This window comes from Ipomoea triloba, chromosome 8, assembly GCF_003576645.1.
Source record: "Ipomoea triloba cultivar NCNSP0323 chromosome 8, ASM357664v1".
Taxonomy (NCBI): Eukaryota; Viridiplantae; Streptophyta; class Magnoliopsida; order Solanales; family Convolvulaceae; genus Ipomoea; species Ipomoea triloba.
This window is the reverse complement of record NC_044923.1, coordinates 4,818,409-4,834,190: the sequence shown is the minus strand read 5'-3', so window position 1 is coordinate 4,834,190 and position 15,782 is coordinate 4,818,409. Positions and strand designations below refer to the sequence as shown.

Genomic DNA, 15,782 nt, shown 5'->3' with positions numbered 1-15,782 from the left:
TACATTAGTTGTTAATTGGGGTTTACTTTTAAAAATTTTAAGGTTTCATTTGTACTGGTGTATGTCGATCTGTACTAGGTACAATTATGTATACATATGCATAATTATATCGGGGACTATTGAAAACTATTATCAATAGTACTCGATGCAATCATATATGGTATACATAATTGTACCGGATACAACTGATAATGGGGTCAATCAACATTATAGAAGTTTTTTTTTTTTTTTTTTTGAAGGGGAGGAGGGGTGGGGGGTGTTCTTGAATTGGATGGATTGTTAATCATTGTGGAAATCCTAAATAAATTGTTCGTGAGTATGTTCATTTTCTGTTCAATAACTTGAATAATTTAGAGACAATTAGAGCTATATAATTGTCCTTTTTGTAATGGCATAACGTTTCAATTCATTAGTATTATGTTAATTACATGCGTTTCGTTTGTCTAGTTTATTCAATTCTAGTGGTGGATTTGCTTGGATATAGATTATTGTTTAATTGGTTATGGACAGAGGGCTAGATCCTGCATTTCTGCCATCGAAACATTATGCATTTATTACTAATTATAACTTTTGGTAAAATGGTAAACATTTAATCGTTAAATGTATATTGTGGAGGATATACGTACAGTATACATACAGTAGCTAAGCAAGAAGGTAGCCCAGGACTTTTATGTACATACACCTAATTCTGTTAGCTTTCTCCCATTGCGTCATCCTATATATATACACACTGTACTCACTCTGCATTTTGTAAGCTTTCATTCTAGTCAATACAATTTACCTTCTTCATCTTCATTTTGCTCACTGTTTCCACACTCCAACATATTAATTTAAAGTTACTTTCGTGTATGCAAATTTTATTTTCGATCTATTTGTTATACTTTATAACTTGGAGTCGGTTCAATTTCTAATTTAGAATTAGATTATGTATGTATCTATAATAGTTAGTTCTATATACTCAATTTACCTGGTATTTGTTGGTGTGAATTATCCTGATTCAATAACCCAAGATTAAGTGCTAAATATTAAGAATTTGCTATTTATAGTGGAAGAGATGTTTGATTGTGGATATTTTTGAAATCAAACAAAGAGATATCTTATTTTCTTTTTCTTTTTTAATTTTTTCTTTATCTATATATATATGTTGGTTATTCAAGAATAGCATTCTAGAAATTTGTGAAAGCACCTCGTATGTAACAGATTCCTTTGACATTGAGGCATAGACTTGCTGGCCTGGGATATATAATAACTAGCTAGCTGGTATCTTGTTTTCCACATTCCACAAAAGTACATTGTATTATTGTTTAATATACAGCTCGATCGATCTTAGCCTTAATAATTATCCTATTTTGAGTAGAGTTGAGCACTGGCCCAGTCATGTTTCATGCACTCGTGCCTTTGATCTCTTCTTTTTCCAGTCAATTTTGATAGAGACAGGATGGGGGACCCTTCTTTTTTGACATCTAATTCATGGAAGATGAATATGAAGAAATATAATGCAATTCAAATTTAAATATGTTATAGTAAAATGTCAAATGTGGCCCGTTGGTTCAAGCCCAATTAAATTTGTGAGGCTCGATGTGATCGATGAAGAAACCCAGACAAATATTTGGGGTGTTTTGATAAATAACTGTTAGTTAATTGTGTTAGTTGGTTTTACTGGTTGATAGCATTAGTTGATTGTAGAAAAGTGTTTGACAAATTAGCTGTTAGCTGATTAAATGCAAAATGACTTTTTCAAAAAGCTTATCGAGCAGCTTTTTGAATTTTCACATTTTGAAACAATAAGCTGTTACAAAAACTAATTAATCAAATACCTATATTGATTGTTTAACTAAGTCAAACAACTAGTTAATAGTGGATAAATGAGCTAAAATTAGCTGATAAGGTAAATATGGTACCAAACAAGACCAAAGTCAAGCATAACAAGTTGGTAGTAAAACATGCAAAAAGTTTGATCCAATATCCACTTTATTATATATGGACTTACCATCCAATTTGACAAATGTAGAGCCAGTTTCTCTATTGTTACATACCGTGCTAAAATTGTATTGGAATATGCACATTCTAATTTATGGGAACCAACTAAAGTTTGATTTTTGCATAAATAAACAATGACAACATAGATACAATTATTTCGAAGGTCACAACTAATAATAAGGTGTAAGAAAAATAAATAACCGTATTATATATAATTATATATGTTGTACTGTGAAACAAAATGTTGGCTGACCAAATACGGAATATAATTAAAGAGAGTTGAATACAGTTGTTAAGTACATAGTACACTTTGGACTAGGTAATGATTTTGGAGCTGACTTTAATTGGATCCTAAATGTCACTTGTATTTGGTAAGGCTAAGGTCATAGTTTGTTATAAATTGGTTGACATACATAATCCTAAAGGAGATCCAGCTAGCTAGCTGGTTTTTCTTCACTACAACCTTCAAACACTGTATAGCTATAACCAATTTAAGTATAGCTACTTGTGATCACATGCATTATATTATTTTTTTCTCATCTACTTTTCTTCATGCATGGAAACTTTAGCTAGGATGTTTATATTAGATAAGTAGATGTTTTTTCAAAAAAAAAAAAAAAAGATAAGTAGATGTCATTAACTCCACACGTTAGTTTTAGTACATAATAATACGATAAGAGAGTGAAAAGAGAAGGATAAGAGTCAAATAAGCCTCGAGCTATACCTAATAATGCAATTAAACCCTCAAATTTAAAAAAGAAAAAGAAAAAGAAAAAATTTCAATCAAGTCCTTGGAACCTGCAAAAAAGTGTAATTGAATATATTTGCAAGTAATCAACATGTTAATGTTAAGTTATAGCTTACTTGAACACTAATTTTGAACATGATAATATAAAAACAAATGTGATGCAGTATCTTTTGAGATGAATTGTAGTATCAATAACGGTGATTTACAGCAACCGTTTCTCCCACTTATTGAAATGACGTCGTTTTGTGACCATGGTCTAAGGTATAACGATTGATAATTTTTAGATCATGCCTACAACGTGAGGTGGATCATTGTCCATGTAATAATGATTGATGCTATAAGTCTATAACAATTTCAGGCAGCTAGGCTAGGCCTACTTTGAGTTTTATGGGCTGAACTATTAGCCAGGGTTGGGCTTCCTTTAAATTGGAGTTTTATCTCACGGCTCACACAAGCTTTGAAAATGTAAATTATGCTATGGATCCGTGTTCACCTTACAAGGTGGACCCGGACCTATATCACAATTTTAGAACTTTATATACAAAATTACATTGTTGAATAATCACAATTTTTGAACTCTATGTTCACAATTTTGTTATATAAATTCAAAAATTGTGTTATACTGTTGAATATAGAGTTATGAAATTGTGAATGTAGAGTTATGAAAATGTGAATATAGAGTTCTAAAATTGTGAACATATAGCTCTAAAATTGTGAACATAGACTCAGGTCCATGTCATAACAACCCCTTTGAAGAGAGAAATAGAAAAGCCGACAATCCAGAGATTAGCAAATTTTACTGTGGACGATGGTTCAAAACGGTGCAGTTTCTTTTAATCAAAAGAAAAGAAACTCGCTCCGCGTAAGTAGTTTTGCTTGAATAACATATCCAGTTTCATTTTACATACATTGTAGATTCATTTCAGCACAATTACAGTTCCATTTTGTTTAAACTACAGTTTCATTCAACATTATATATACAATAGTCTTATTACAGTGAGACATGTTATTGGATTTCATTTTATACACATTGTAGTCTTATTACAAAACAACTAAATTATAATTCTAATTATACTACGGTTTCATAAGTAATATACCCTCAAATATGTGAAATTATTATTCAGTTTCTTTATATACACTGTGGTTTCATTACAACACAATTACAATATCATTTCGATATAACAACAATTTCATTTGACAATATACACTCAATATGTGAGACATATTATTCAGTTTTTTTTTTTATAAATACTGTAATTTCATTTCAGCAAAACTAAAGTCTTATTTCTATTCACTACACTTTTATTTGACAATATACACTCAATATGTGAGACATGTTATTTAGTTTCATTTCAATACAACTAAAGTATCATTTCAATTCAATTACAGTTTCATTTGATAATATAAATACAATATGCAATACAACTTCATTTTAAATACATTGCAGTTTCATTTTGTTATGAACACACAAAAAATACGAGATTTATTAAAATGTTACGAATGTCGTCTCTTTACTTAAAGAAACGGCGCCGTTTTCGTATCATGGTCCACAAAGCTCTATGGACCTGGTCCATGGTATAACAATTCAGAAAAGAAGAGGGGTTATTCAAAAAAAAAAAAAAAGTTGGAAGTCAGGATAATGAAGTGAAGGAAAATGGCGGGCTACTTTGGCTGCCTATGCAATGGAGAATTTGGAACCCTTCAAGGTCAGTGCCACTAATCCATTGACCATTTCCCCTACTATTAATGGAGAAATTAATTAGGTGATGATGGATTGTGAAGGAGTGGGTTATTGATTGCAATGAGCGGGAGGGTCGGCAGCCAAAGGTAAGAAGTTCCAATCTCCTTTCCCCTCCATTTAATCTTTTCAACAGATTAAGAAGATCAGAGTTTGATGGGAAAATAAGCAAAGCAAAGTGTCTTGAGAAGACGAGCCTCAGCTCATGCTGGGTTAGAGGTGTCAAACGAATGGATTAGTCCGAAGTCCAGTCTAATAAGTATGTTTTATGCTATCGACAAGTTTGGACATTTATTCTTAAGTTAAATAATAATTGAAAATAGATATGTAAATTTATAAAAGTTAATGTAGAAAAAAACATAAATGAAATGAGTCTCTCTCTTTATATATATAGGGCTACGGACTGAGCCTGACTTTAATTTTTATTTTTGACTTAATTTAAAAAATAAATGTGTCAATATACGTCTCTCTTTTTGGTTAAGGATGAATGAGTCCTATTCACTCAACCACACTCTCTAAGTTTAAGAGTATAAATTGGTTAAGGATGAATGAAATTTTGTATTTTAAGAGTATGAATTGTGTACCTGAAACAAATTAATAATTATTTTATAAATTTTGTCTTGTATTGTGAAATTTTGTACCTATAAATACAAATTATGTACCTAAATCAGATTTGAAAAATAAGGAATATATAACATGTGTATGTGTCTTGTGTTGTAATTTTTATGTATATACCTTATGAGCATTAATTTTGTATCTCGTCGTTTCGATGTCCATAATGCTATGTGCCTACGTGGACTCTGGTCCATGATATGAGCTACCCAAGACCGGAGGAGGAGGCAAGTGAACTCTCTTTCTAGAGAACCCAGGTTCGATTCCACAAGTGACTATTCCTCTGGGCCAGCTCCCGTGCCTCCCGAAGCTAAGGTGGGTGGACCTGGACCGTTAAAAGAGAGAATCCGAATTCGATTCACACCAGTGACGATTTTTCTGGGCCAGCTCCCGTGCCTCCCGGTCTCGCGAGTGGACCCGGACCATTAAACGGACGAAGAAAGACAAATATATATATATACACTCCTGATTTGAGTAGAGGTTAATGTGTGAACGCAAGCTGAATCGCGGACACCCATATTTCTTTGATTTCATTGTGTTTGAATAGTCAGGCTTGGAGGATTATTAATGTAACTGACATAAAAGTCAAGGAGAATATGAATACAAAGAAAGATATTCCATCACATTGAACCAAACACAAGAAGATCAGAAAAGCTGTTACCAATGCTAATATATACACTCCTGATTCGAGTAGAGGTTAATGTGTGAACGCTGAATCGCGGACACCCATGTTTCTTTGATTTCATTGTGTTTGAATAGTCAGACATGGAGGATTATTGAAGTAACTGACATCAAAGTCAAGAAGAATATGAATACAAAGAAAGATATTCCATCACATTGAACCAAACACAAGAAGTTCAGAAAAGCTGTTACCAATGCTAACTCTTCCATTGCTCATCTCTTTAACATTCTTAGTTTCAATTCTAAGTATTTCCTTTGCAATAGATACCATTAGCTCCACTCAATTCCTTAAAGATGGTCATACTATTGTTTCTTCGGGTGGAATCTTTGAGATGGGGTTTTTTAGCCCTATCGGTTCACAAAATCGCTACGTTGGTATATGGTACAAGCAAATACCTGTATGCACTGTAGTTTGGGTTGCCAATAGAGATATTCCCCTCACTAACACATCATCAGTGGTCTTGAAGATTGTCGATCCAGGCCGGTTAGCTCTTGTTGATGATGCCAACACTTCCAATATCTGGTATACTAATTCTCCCAGATCAGTTCAGAATCCAGTAGCAAAATTATTGGATTCTGGGAATCTGGTGGTGATAGATGCAAGTGATGATAATTTGCTGTGGCAAAGTTTTGATCATCCTACAGATACTCTATTGCCAGGCATGAAACTTGGGAGGAATTTAGTTACTGGTGTTGACACGACTATATCGTCATGGAAGTCAGAAAACAATCCAGGGATGGGGGAATATAAGCTTTGGCTTGATCCTGTAGGATATCCACAAATCATCATAAGAAAGGGTATAAAGGAAGTGTTCCGATCAGGGCCGTGGAATGGTGTGCGTTGGAGTGGATCACCTAATTCACCTGGAATGGTTAAAAAGAGCGAGATTTCTGAAATTTTTGTAATCATTAATATGAAGGAGGTTTCCTACACTTATAATAGCTCAACTTTGATCAGGATGGTCCTGTCAAACTCTGGGAGTACAGATGTCTATATATGGGCAGAAGGAACAAGGGAATGGAACATTATCCGTAAAGTTGCAGCAACAGATGTTTGTGACAATTATGGATCCTGTGGAACATATGGGAGTTGTGACAATAATAACTACCCTAATTGTGGATGCTTGGATAGATTTTTGGCTAGAGATCCAGGAGCATGGGGCAGGGGAGATTTTTCCCGAGGGTGTGTTCGTAGGACACCTCTGAAGAATTGTCAAAATGGATCCTCATCCTCATCATCCTCAGATGGATTCTTGAAATACTCTGGGGTTAAATTGCCAGATACAAGGTTTTCAACCTTCAATACTAGTATGAACCTTCAAGAGTGCAGGCAAGTTTGCTTCAACAATTGCTCTTGTATGGCTTACTCAAGTTTAGATATAAGTAATGGGCAAAATGGGTGCTTGCTTTGGTTTGGAGATCTGGTCGACATTAAAGTGGTACCTTCAAATGGGCTAGATCAAGATCTTTACATAAGGATGGCTTCCTCCGACTTAGGTAACACTTTATTATTGATATTCTCATATTCAAACTTCAAAGTGACCATAACTTCCCTGACATTGATAATATAATAATCACTGTTCCAAAAATCGCCCGCCTAAGCCGAGGCGAATTGCTCCCTAAGCGGCCACCTAGGTGGCAGCGCCTAACTCAGCCCAGTTGGCGACCGATTGGGTCGAGGTGGAGGCTGACTAGACCGAGTTAGGGGTTGACTGGGCCGAGTTGGCTGCCGACTAGGCCGAGTTGGCGACCGACTCGACTAAGTTAACTCGCCCAACTCAATAGAGTTAGCCAAGTTAACTAGGGCAAGTAAGCTTTGTTAATTTGTTATTATATTTATATATATATTTAAATTTATTTATTTATATAAATAAGAGAAGTAAGAGAGATATATATAATATAATATATGACATACACCCACACATATGCACTAATTTTTTGTTTTCGTTGGTCGCCGCCTAGGCACCACCCAGACCTTTTAGGCGCTAGGCGCTAGTCTACCGCCTGATTAGCGTCTAGAGCCTACTGCAACCATGATAATAATGCATCCCCTTTCATTTTAATTCCTTTTTTGATAGACTATCATTCAAGCTCAAAGGGCAAGAAATCAAAAATAATCAAATTGACTTCATCAATATTAGCTGGAGTTTTGGTGCTGAGCTTGAGCCTAACTCTGGTCATAATATTGTACAAACGAAAAAGGAAGGAGATTCTTTTAAACTTAAAATTGGAAGAACATCAAACACTATTTGAAGTATCTACAATAACAAGAGCTACTCATAATTTTTCACTCAACAACAAGATTGGAGAGGGAGGATATGGACATGTTTACAAGGTAACAATATATTTTTTTTTTATTATCCAAAATTATATTAAAAACTTTCTACAATCTAAAACTTCCATTCATAGGGTATTTTGGATGATAAGAAGGAAATAGCTGTGAAACGACTTTCAAAGACATCTAAACAAGGGCTTGGAGAATTTAAAAATGAAGTCACTTCGATTGCCCGACTTCAACGTAGGAATCTTGTGAAACTTCTGGGATGGTGCATTCATGGAGATGAAAAGATGTTGATCTATGAATATATGCCAAATAAAAGCCTTGATTCATATATATTTGGTATGATATTCCCATCTAAATTTTAATTAATTCTATTTTTTGCATTCTTTTAACCAAGAAAATGTATGCTTGGAATTGAATTGAGAGTACCCTTCTTATGATATATATATAGAGAGAGAGGGGGGGGNGGGGAGTATGGTTCAAATGCGATGGTATGCTCAAGTGCGATTATGGGATGGTATGTCAAGGATTACAATTATTAAAAAAGTGCAGTGGCAATTTTGTAATTTTTCGTATTGGTCAAACTTAAAATGCGTAGTTAAGGTGCGTGGTTTTCTTTCTTTAAGTGCGTGGTTTCTGTGCTTAAAGTGCGTCAGTTCTTCAATGAGAACTTAAGTTGTGTTTTTGTTGAAACTTAAGGTGCGTTGATCTAAAGCTTTAAGTGCGTTGTTTTACTTCTTAAGGTGCGTGGTTTGTGTGCTTAAGGTGTGTGTCAGTTGTTGAAACTTAAGGTGCGCCGGTTTAAAGCTTTAGGTGTGTGGTTTTCTTTCTTAACGTGTGTCAGTTGTTGAAACTTAAGGTGCGTCGGATTAAAGCTTTAGGTGCGTGGTTTTCCTTCTTATTAAGGCGTGTCAATTGTTGAAACTTAAGGTACGTCAGATTAAAGCTTTAGGTGTGTGGTTTTTTTTTTTTTTTTTTTTTTTTAAGATTTGTTATTTTTGTACTTAAGGTGCGCCAGATATAATATTTATGTACCCCATTTTAAATCTTTAAGTGCGTGGTTTGTGTTTTTAATGGTGTTTTGTTTTTGTGCTTAAGTTATGTGGTTTGTGTACTTAAATGCATCATTTTCATGCTTAAGGTGAAAATGATAAATCTCATGCCCAAACGGGCGGTTTTTTTTTTTTTTTTTTTTAGTTCTCATTGATTTGAGTCGTTCGATCTAGAATTGATCAATGGCTCAGATTAAACCGCATGTCCACAGAGCAAATTCTCACACCAGAACCACTATATATATATGTGTGTGTGTGTAAATTGTATAAAAAATCTTTTGGCAGATATTCAAAGGAGAACATTACTTGATTGGCCAAAACGCATCAACATTATCAATTGAATTTCTAGAGGGCTTTTATATTTGCACCAAGATTCTCGACTAAAAATTATTCATAGGGATCTAAAAGCTAGCAACATTTTGTTGGACATTGATATGAATCCAAAAATATCAGACTTTGGATTGGCAAGGAGCATTGAGTTAAATGAGACAGAAGCAAATACTAATCGAGTCGTTGGAACACTGTAAGATTTCAATTTCATTTTACATTCATTTGTTTTTTTTAATATGTTATTGAACATAACAAAGTACATTTTCAATCCTAGTGGTTATATGTCACCAGAGTACGCTGGACATGGGATCTTCTCTATTAAATCAGATGTCTTCAGCTTTGGTGTCTTGGTACTAGAAATTGCGAGTGGGAAAAGAAATAAGGATTTTTCTCATAATCAAGATCACTATGAGAATCTTCTTGGCCATGTATGTCTATTTTATAACATATTTATTTATTCATTAACGTTTGAATTGAACTCTCGATCAAGTAATTCATCTATACTACAGGCATGGAAGCTATATAGAGATGGTAGATTGATTGAACTTGTAGATGAGCATTTGGATGAACCACGTGATTTTCCTCAAGTTCTAAGATCAATTCATGTTGGTCTCTTATGTGTTCAACACTATCCTGAAGATAGGCCAAACATGTCTTCTATAGTACATATGTTGGCTAATGATGTTGAGTTGCCCATTGCTAAAGAGCCTGGTTTTTTCACCGGAAGAGTAGTAGTTAAAGCCAATTCATCTTCAAGCAAAAAAAATATCATGTTCCATAAATGAAGTCACCATTTCATTGCCAGAACCCCGTTAAACTGAACTTTTATAACCAATGGAATATTAAAATTGTATTCAAAGTTCAGTTTTTGTATAACAACTTTGTTTACTTGCCAGCAAACCTATGCCATGGAAAATAAAACTTTCTTTAAACATGGCATATCTTTTATATACAATTAATTTACTTTTGGTGGGATATAAGTATATAACTTACAAGGACCATGGTTTAGACCCAATTTTGTGAGGCCTATCCCAATGAAGAAGGCAAATTATACTAAAGACTATGAATAAATATTTATTTTTAATATATTGAAGGTTCTTTACTTATCCAATTATGCATTGAAGGTTCATTCCTAAATAATGAAGTTTCCGTACACAAGTAATGTAACTTTAAAAAAAAATGAACATTTAATACAATGCATTAAAAAGTGAACTTTTAGTATATTAAAAATGTATTTTATGTCAACGTCCATGGTATAATGATTGTAGTTATGCTAAAACTCCAAGTTAAAAGAAGTCATTCGTTATTGCGTGGATCATATTATCAAATAATGTACATTTAGTACATAAATAATGTACTTTTAGTATATTAAAAATGTACGTTATATTTAGGGAAAATACATTATTTGAGTACTAAAAGTACATTATTTTGTATAGTGTACATTCAATACACGAATAATGTATTTTTAATATATTAAAAATGTACATTTTGTTATGGTCCACACAGCACTGTGTGGATCATAGTGCACACAATAATTTGCCAAAGGAAGCCCAACCTTGGCTAATAGTTCAGCCCATAAAGCTCAAAGTAGGCCTAGCTGCCTGAAATTGTTATACCATGGACAATGATCCATCTCACATTATAAACTTGGTCTAAAAATATGTGTCTACAATTAACAAATTATGTGTCTATAAATACATATCAGGCACATATATTAACTAAATGCACAAAATGATATAATATGTTAACTGCAAACACATAATATGAATGTCATTTTAGATCAAGATCTACAATGTAAGGTGGACACTGGTTCATGATATAATTTGCCAGATGCTTGAGTTGTTCTTTATGGTCCACTCAATAATTAAGGTACACAATTTATTAACTTAGGGTAGATAATATGTTAATTGCATGTACATAATATGAATGTCATTTAAACTAGCATCCACAATGCAAGGTGAACCATGGTGCATAATATAACCATTGGTAGATATTTTATCAATTTTAAAATGATTTCTTCTAACTCTAACAATTCAAACTATTAGGCTGAGCTACACTAAAATTCTCAACATTTTAAAATCAGTATCCTAAACATTCAATTTTAGTGCCTAGTCATTGACACTTCCCACATGTTTCAAATTATTAAATTTCTTCTTAATTTCCTTATGCCAGTGCTAATTATTTGTGATTACATACTACGTGTTATAAGTCTCAATCCCAAAAAATGACATATTACTCTTAATCACCTTCAAATTATCCTACATCACGGATGCAGATGATTCTCCAACAGCCGAACAACGCGATCGGATTCTTAGCTGATCTTGACGCATGTGGACTATATGATGTCATTCTTGCCATCAATAAGAAGTAATCGGCGGCAAGGATTAACGATCTTCAAGACAGTGGATTTTGTGTGTGTTAGCGCATTTTCTCTATTGGCAATCCATATTAGTGTTGGACCAGGAATTTGGTTGTACCATATACCAATATATCGGTTTATGGAACTGGGATGCTTAGATTGTTTGTCTCCAAAAGACATTAACTCGATCACTAGTTACGTTGCTATTAGATCGATGATGACAAAGACCAAAGAGCACGTACAAATGGTGTAGAATAATTTGGTAATAAATACAACTTATTTCACTATATCTCGCAGTATTTAACATGCAACGGACAAGGAATAGTCAGCATTGATAAAGACTTTTTGTACTGTAACTTTTCTTCTCATGTTTGGTGAACTAGAAATAGTTAGAATTGATAAAGGCTTTTTGTAATGTAGCTTTAATTTTCTTCTCATGTTCGGTGGACTAGGAATAGTTAGCATTGATAAAGGCTTTTCTTTTTCTTTTTTTAAATGCTACTGACTCTATTACATTAATAAATGCAATTGATAAAGGCTTTTTGTATTGTAACTTTTCTTCTTATGTTTGGTGGACTAGGAATAGTTACCATTGATAAAGATTTTTTGTACTGTAGCCTTTTTTTTATCATGTTTGGTGGACTAGGGGTAGTTAGCATTGATAAAGGCTTTTTATACTTTTGTACTGTAGCCTTTATTCTCATGTTTGGTGGACTAGGAATAGTTAGCATTGATAAAGGCTTTTTGTACTATAGCTTTTGTTCTCATGTTTGGTGGACTATAAATAGTTAGCATTGATAAAGGCTTTTTGTACTGTAGCTTTTCTATTCATGTTTGGTGGACTAGGAATAGTTAGCATTGATAAAGGCTTTTTGTATTGTAGCTTTTCTTCTCATGTTTGGTGGGCTATGAATAGTTAACATTTTTTTTTTTAAAATGAATAGTTAGCATTGATAAAGGCTTTTTGTAATGTAACTTTTGTACTATAGCTTTTCTTCTCATGTTTTGTTCAATATGATGGAATATTTATCTTTGAATTCATATTTTTGACTTTTCTATGAGTTATGTCAATAGAGCTTAGTTCAAGAACGGTTCCGCCTTAACGTTCGGTCAGTGCGGTCGCACCAATAGTTATGCAAATATGCACCAATAGTGTTAGGAAACGCATAACAAAAAAATGTACAAATACATCAACAAATGCACCATTAGGTACACATCTCCAAAAACGCACCATTAAGTATGCATAAACGCACCACACAATATTCGAAAATGCACAATTAGGTGTGGGAAGTATGGTGCATTTTTTTTAGGTGTGTTGTGCGTTTTGTGGTTTATTTGTACATTTTATTGTTGTGCATTTTTCTAATACTATTAGTGCCTTTTTTTAAGCGACCACACGTTAAGGCGTGACCGCATTTGAGCTGAAATCTATTTTAACAATGATTCTCCACATGTGGCACTATGCCACTATCGCCTCACCTAATTATATCCTAATTATTAGGGTTGTTAGCGAACAGAGCTTTCGACAAACTACTCGTGTTCGAGCTCGGTAAGCGTTCGTTTATGTTCGTTTATTAAAGTAAACGAACATTAACAAACAAAATTTAGAGCTCGGTTAATAAACGAACAGAGTCTGAACAGTGGTAAGCTCGTTTGTTAAGTGTTCGTGAACAAACTCGTTTGTGTTTGTTTAGTAGTGTTCGTGAACAAGCTCGTTTGTATTCGTTTAGTAATGTTCGCGAACAAGCTCGTTTAGTGTTCGTTTAATAATGTTCGCGAGCATGTTTACAAACATATATATAATTGTTCGTGAACATAGATTATTTCTTTTCACAAACAAATTGTGTTCACGAACATGTTCATGTGTTTGGTTATTAAGTGTTCATGAACGTAAATGAACATGTTTGTGAACGTGTTTGTTAACGTTAACGAACACGTTCATGAACGTGTTCGCGAACGTTAACGAACACTAACGAACGCTTAACAAACGAACACAAACAGGATTTTCAAAACCTTAACAAACGAACACGAACACAAACACCCCAAAATCCTTAACAAACGAACACGAACAGCCTCCGTTCGTTTATGTTCGGTTCGTTAACAGCCCTACTAATTATATAGGCTCAATGCTCAATCATACACAGACTATTCAAACACAATCAAATTAAATAAACTCGTCAAGTAGTTAGCTTGTAACTCAATGACTGTCCCAAATAAAATCAAATAATATTCAAAGAACTGAAAGTACAATATGGGTATCACAAATTAATCATGGTCTGTAGTCTACTTTATAAGGTGAATTAAGTTTATTCTTTTTTTTTTTTTGTAACTTAAATTTTATGTTTTTACTTCATTTTTTTGTACAAATAAATTTAATATATATATATATATATATATATATATATATATATATATGTATATATATATATATATATATAATATCATTAAAAATCTTTAATTGAGATCTTTTTAAATGTTCTATATAATGAAATTTGTATTTTAAGATACGTTTGGAAACTTAAAAAATGACTATGGAAGTCCATTTCTTAACTTTTAAGTGTTTCGCTATCAACGGAAAATACTCATTCTGCCTAATGGAAAAATGACTCATTTTTTAACGAAAAATCTCTTGTCCACACTATAATTTGCGCCTAGATTTTAATTTTCTCATGGGCTTTTCTATGAGGAAAAGCCCAAATTAAAGGGAGTCCAATCCCGGTTGATATTTCAATCCATAACACTATTACATGGATCATGGTCCACACAGTTGTGTAAACCATAAAGTAAATTATTTTAGAGTACATCATTTAAGTACTGAAAGTACATTATTTTATATACACTATGAAATATATGAAATAATGTACCTTCAGTACAAAAATAATGTATACAATAATTTACTGCAAATTATACCTTGGATCAGGATCTACATTACATTGTGGACCCTAGTTTAAAATAATATTCAGATTATGTGCTTACATTTAACATATTACGTACCTTCAAATTGAAGGTACGTAATATGTTATATTAACAATAGAAACATAATTTATTAACTTCATGCACATAAATTATGTACCTACTACAATTAACATATTATATATTTGCAGTTAATAAATTATGTACCTGCAATTATAATAAGTCAACTAAAGACACATAATACGTTAACTGCAAGCACATAATCATAATCTAGATGGTTTTTTGAACCAAGGCCCATAATGCAAGGTGAACCCTGGTCCATGGTATAACAATTGATAAAGCTCGAAGTAGGCCTAGTGTCGCTTCAATCATTATACTGTAGACCACTGACATAAGGTACATTTTTAATATACTAAAGTTCATTTTTTATACATTAAATGCTCATTTTTTAAAGTTACATTATTTGTGTACTGAAGGTTCATTATTTGGTAATAAACATCCAATATATTAAAAATGAATATTTATTTGTGGTCTACAGTATAATTTGCGTTCTTCATTAGGATAGGCCTCACAAAATTAAGTCTATGCCAAGGGCCTTATATCCCACCAATAAGAAAATTAATTGTATATAAAAGATATGCCATATTTAAAGAAAATTTTATTTTCCATGACATTGGTTTGTTGGCAAGTAAACAAAGTTATTATACAAAAACTAACTTTTTAGTACAACTAACTCTATTACATTGTAGTATTTGTTTATCTATACTTTCTCAACTTATTGAAGCACACAAAGAGTCAATATCGCTTCACTGAGGCTCGATCTCATGACCTCCCATTTGGGAGAGTCACTACATGCCCCTTATGAATACAACTTTAAGATACCATTGGTTATAAAAGTTCACTTTTTAACGGGGCAATGATATGCTGACTTCATTTATGGAACATGATACTTTTTTGCTTGAAGATGAATTGGCTTCAACTGTCATTCTTCCTGTGAAAAAACCAGGCTCTTTAGCATTGGGCAACTCAACATTGTTAGCCAACATATGTACTATAGAAAACATGCTTGGCCTATCTTCAGGATAGTG

At 33.1% G+C, this 15,782-nt stretch overlaps 1 protein-coding gene across 1 annotated transcript; it reads left to right on the top strand.

The window, feature by feature from the left end:
* Positions 1-5,953: 5,953 nt before the first annotated feature.
* On the top strand, positions 5,954-15,780 carry LOC116027621 (G-type lectin S-receptor-like serine/threonine-protein kinase At4g27290). Its single transcript, XM_031269325.1, has 7 exons — positions 5,954-7,256; positions 7,838-8,094; positions 8,169-8,305; positions 9,490-9,615; positions 9,697-9,850; positions 9,932-10,133; positions 15,659-15,780. Exons 1-7 carry the CDS (start codon positions 5,954-5,956, stop codon positions 15,778-15,780), a joined length of 2,301 nt encoding a protein of 766 aa, XP_031125185.1.
* The last annotated feature ends 2 nt before the right edge of the window (positions 15,781-15,782 follow it).